Source organism: Theropithecus gelada, chromosome 4 (genome assembly GCF_003255815.1).
Source record: "Theropithecus gelada isolate Dixy chromosome 4, Tgel_1.0, whole genome shotgun sequence".
NCBI classification, from domain to species: Eukaryota; Metazoa; Chordata; class Mammalia; order Primates; family Cercopithecidae; genus Theropithecus; species Theropithecus gelada.
Genome location: NC_037671.1, coordinates 30,807,872 through 30,811,978, shown reverse-complemented (window position 1 = coordinate 30,811,978; position 4,107 = coordinate 30,807,872). Strand labels below are relative to the sequence as shown.

Sequence of the window (4,107 nt, the reverse complement as noted above, 5' to 3'; positions counted from 1 at the left end):
ACTACACTGACATTGGCTTTGAGATACACATTTGTCTCCAGTAATCTGACCTGTCATTTATTTGGACCTTTAGCAATGAATTAATTTTCAGTGAGAAAATTATTATCTTTTTTTTTTTGAGACGGAGTCTGGCTCTGTCGTCCAGGCTGGAGTGCAGTGGCCGGATCTCAGCTCACTGCAAGCTCCGCCTCCCGGGTTTACGCCATTCTCCTGCCTCAGCCTCCCGAGTAGCTGGGACTACAGGCGCCCGCCACCTCGCCCGGCTAGTTTTTGTATTTTTTAGTAGAGACAGGGTTTCACCATGTTAGCCAGGATGGTCTCGATCTCCTGACCTCGTGATTCGCCCGTCTCTGCCTCCCAAAGTGCTGGGATTACACGCTTGAGCCACCACGCCCGGCCGAAAATTATTATCTTACGCTTTAAATATACTTTATCAGTATTTTGCTTCCATTTATGCTTTTTATGATAATTATTCCCATTAGGAGAGAAAACTGAAGTCAGAACTTGGCAAACCAGATTTATTTCTCTGTTAACATTTTATTATGGCAAAAGTACTGTAGGTTTTGATAAGAAACATGATAAATATATTTTAAGCTACTGTATTTTCTACATGTATAATGCATTAGTAGAAGAAAACAATGGATAAAGAAGGGTAGCAAGGTTGTTAAATTATTATAATGTAAATGAATCACTCAATAACCGAAAGAATCAACTAATAATGTAAATGCATGCTATTTCCTCAGCACTACGATGACTTCTAAAGGTGATGTGGTAAAATGTATGCTGTAGTTTTTGTACACTCAAGAATAAAATATAATTAGACTACTATTATGCAAGACAAAAGTACTAAACAATAAATCTTTGGAAATCATTACATAATGTGCTATTTTGGAATCTAAGCTGTAAGTGCTTTAGGGTTTAAAAGAATGGTAGATAATATGATAGTTGGGAGAATTAGGAAAAAAAATTCATGTAAAAGAAAATTAGCTGGACCTAATAAATATCTAGGGTTTGATTTGCAAAGGAAATAAAAAGAATGCTTTCATTTAGTAGAAAAAACATGACTACAGAAATATGGTAAGAAAATGGAAAATCTGGTTATAATTTTAGAATAAAAATTATTATAGATTTCCTTATTATGCTGATGTGGGAGTGGAAATTTTAAAATTAGAATTGTTAACCCAGATCCAAATTTGAAGTGGTGGGGTTTGAGAGTTTCAGTGAGCCTCCTTTAGTGTGTATGTGCTTTTGTGTGTGTGTGTGTGTGTGTGTGTGTGTGTGTGATATTGGAGAAAGAAATTCTGGCTTTTCTAAGGGTCTAAGTTACACTGAATTGTACAAGCATTGATGGGATGTTTGACAAACCTTGAAGATGTTGTGATTACAATTTTTGGTGAATTGGAAGGTCAATTCTGGGGGCTTGTTCAATGAAAACATTTCGGCAACAGAAGCAAATATAGTTCTTCGTCAAGGAAATTTTATTTGAAGGAGATTACAATTGTTCTCTACAGTAATGACAAAAGTAGGACAACTTGCAGAGAAATTAGTAAGCTAAGTAAACATTTTGTCTTTAGCAAAGCTTATCATTTGCATGTTTCTTATTTCTTGATTAGAAGACTCTTGCAACCAACCTTTTAAAGGCTTCCTTTACCTCTTTGTTCCTAAGTGTATATATAAGGGGATTCAGCATGGGTGCAATGATTCCATAGAAGAGAGAAACCATCTTTCCTCGGTCCTTGGAGCGGGGTGAAGGTGGTTGCACGTACACGGAGATAGCTGTACCATAAAAAAGTGACACCACAATTAGATGGGAACCACATGTCCCAAATGCTTTTTGTCGACCTTCAACAGACTGTATTCTCAACACTGCTCGGACAATAAAAGCGTATGATATAAGGATGAGTGTTAGGGGTATTAGATGGAAGAGCACACTGACAAGGAATAGTTCAGCCTCATTTGCTGTTGTCTCAACACAGGATAACTTGAGCAGTGCAGGGACTTCACAGAGAAAGTGATCTATCACATAAGGGTCACAGAATGGCAGCTGGAGAGTCAGGGTAGACAACCACACTGAGTTACCAAAACCAGTAATCCAGGATGCAGCTGCCAACTGGAGACAGAGTCTCTAGTGCATGATAACTGAGTAATGGAGAGGCTGAAAAATAGCTACAAACCTATCAAGGGACCTGACAGCCAGGAGAAGACATTCAGTAGCCCCCAAGGCCAGAAATATGAAAAGCTGAGCTACACAGCCGCCATAACTGATTACTTTTCTGATGCTGCATAAATTTACTAGCATTTGTGGGACTGTACATGTGGTGTAGCAAAGATCCAGGAGTGACAGATTGATAAGAAAAAAATACATAGGGGTATGGAGTTTGGAGTCCAGGTGTGACACTGGAATAATGGTCAGATTGCCAAAGATGGTCATGACGAAAGAAATCAAGAAGACCACAAAGAGTAGAAACTCCAGCCAAGGTCGATCTGAGAAATCCAGCAGAATAAACTCCTGTATGATGCTCTTATTTACCCAATTCATGATTAATGTTTCAAGTCTTGGTTTCCTGAAACAGAAAAATTCAGGAAGTCAATTAACACCCATTTGTTGACTATTTCAGTTACTTATAGTCATTTTACTACCTGTTTGAAGATATTTACAGAATTGATATTGCTTGTTTTATAACATGAAAAATATACAGCTGAAAATCCTCATAATTACCAAAGTATTTCTAAAATTTAATCTTTTTATATCTGTATCATCACTGCAAAAGTGAAAGCTAAAATGTAAAAAGTAGATTCCTGATTTAAACAACTATCACAAAATTTGTTCTTTGATCTTTTGTCGTTTGGTTAATCTTTCTAATACTTTCCACATAGATAGCTATTTTTAGATTCAGTCATAATCCCTAACACATTTTTTTTCACTCTAATTTCTCAATGCTAAGGAAACTGTCTTGTCATCTGAAACAAAGAATTTGTTAGTTTCTTACTTTTTTTTTATTTCAATAGGTTTTTGGGGAACAGGAGGTGTTCGGTTACATGAATAAGTTCTCTAGTGGTTATTTCTAAGATTTTGGTGCACCCATCACCTGAGCAGTGTATACCGTACCCAGTGTGTAGTCTTTTATCCTTCAGCTCCCTCCCGCCCTTTCTCCCAAGTCCCCAAAGTCCATTGTGTCATTCCTCATAGCTTAGTTCCCACTTATCAGTGGGAACATACAACGTGAAACAATTAAAATTATTTAGACCACCTCAAAAACTATACATATAGGCTTTAGCAAGCTATTAGACACATCTCAAGGAAACATCTTTTGCCTTCTAGGACTTTATCAAATCAGAATAAAAAGATATTAGCATGGAATTTGGAGGCAGATAATCTGGGTCCATGTCCCTACTAAATAAGTCATTAGTTACATCCTCCTGGGATTATTTCTTACTCTTTGTGAGCTTCAAGCTTCTCATCTATAAAATGAGTATAATAGTGCCTTCCTGGGATAGTGGTACAAAGTGTAGACAAAAGGAACTGTAGTCATCTTCTGATGCTCAGAGAAAAATTATGTATGATTTTCAGAACTCTAAATGTCCTAGGGTTGCCAATAAAAAATGACTCTGTGAGTTAAAATTTATCTTCTTATTCTCTCCACAGCTCCAATACCATCAACTTTAACAACAGAGATAATAGTAACTATCTGATGTGAAGTATAAATGTGATCTTTAATGTAAATTGCCTGGCATAATGGCACACAGCAATGTGAATGAAAGTATCATATGATACAGGAACTCTGAGACATTCAAGGCAGAGGCTGTTCAGAGTCCTAAATTTGCTAAGTACTAATATAAGTCAAAGCTACCCGTTAAAAATTTCCAAGTCATCTATCTTGCTAACGCCACCCTCTATTGTTTTATTATTATTTTGTTAGTGTAAAAGTGTAAGTTTAAGGATAAGATCACAAATTTTAAATTATTATTCAATATGTATTTTAATTTTGCTCACTTATTCTACAGTTCTTAGTATAGAACGGGAGCGAAAGCTTTTATAGCCTCTCAAATGAGTCCCAATGCTATGCAGCTGTCAATAAAATTAGGAATGTGGTATAGATATAAATT

General features: G+C 36.4%; 1 protein-coding gene across 1 annotated transcript; it reads right to left on the bottom strand.

Moving 5' to 3' along the window:
* Nucleotides 1–1,609: 1,609 nt before the first annotated feature.
* Nucleotides 1,610–2,539, bottom strand: LOC112623692 (olfactory receptor 2B6). The gene is given in 1 exon segment (XM_025384297.1): nt 1,610–2,539. A coding segment is annotated over 1 exon segment (930 nt).
* Between the last annotated feature and the right edge of the window lie 1,568 nt (nt 2,540–4,107).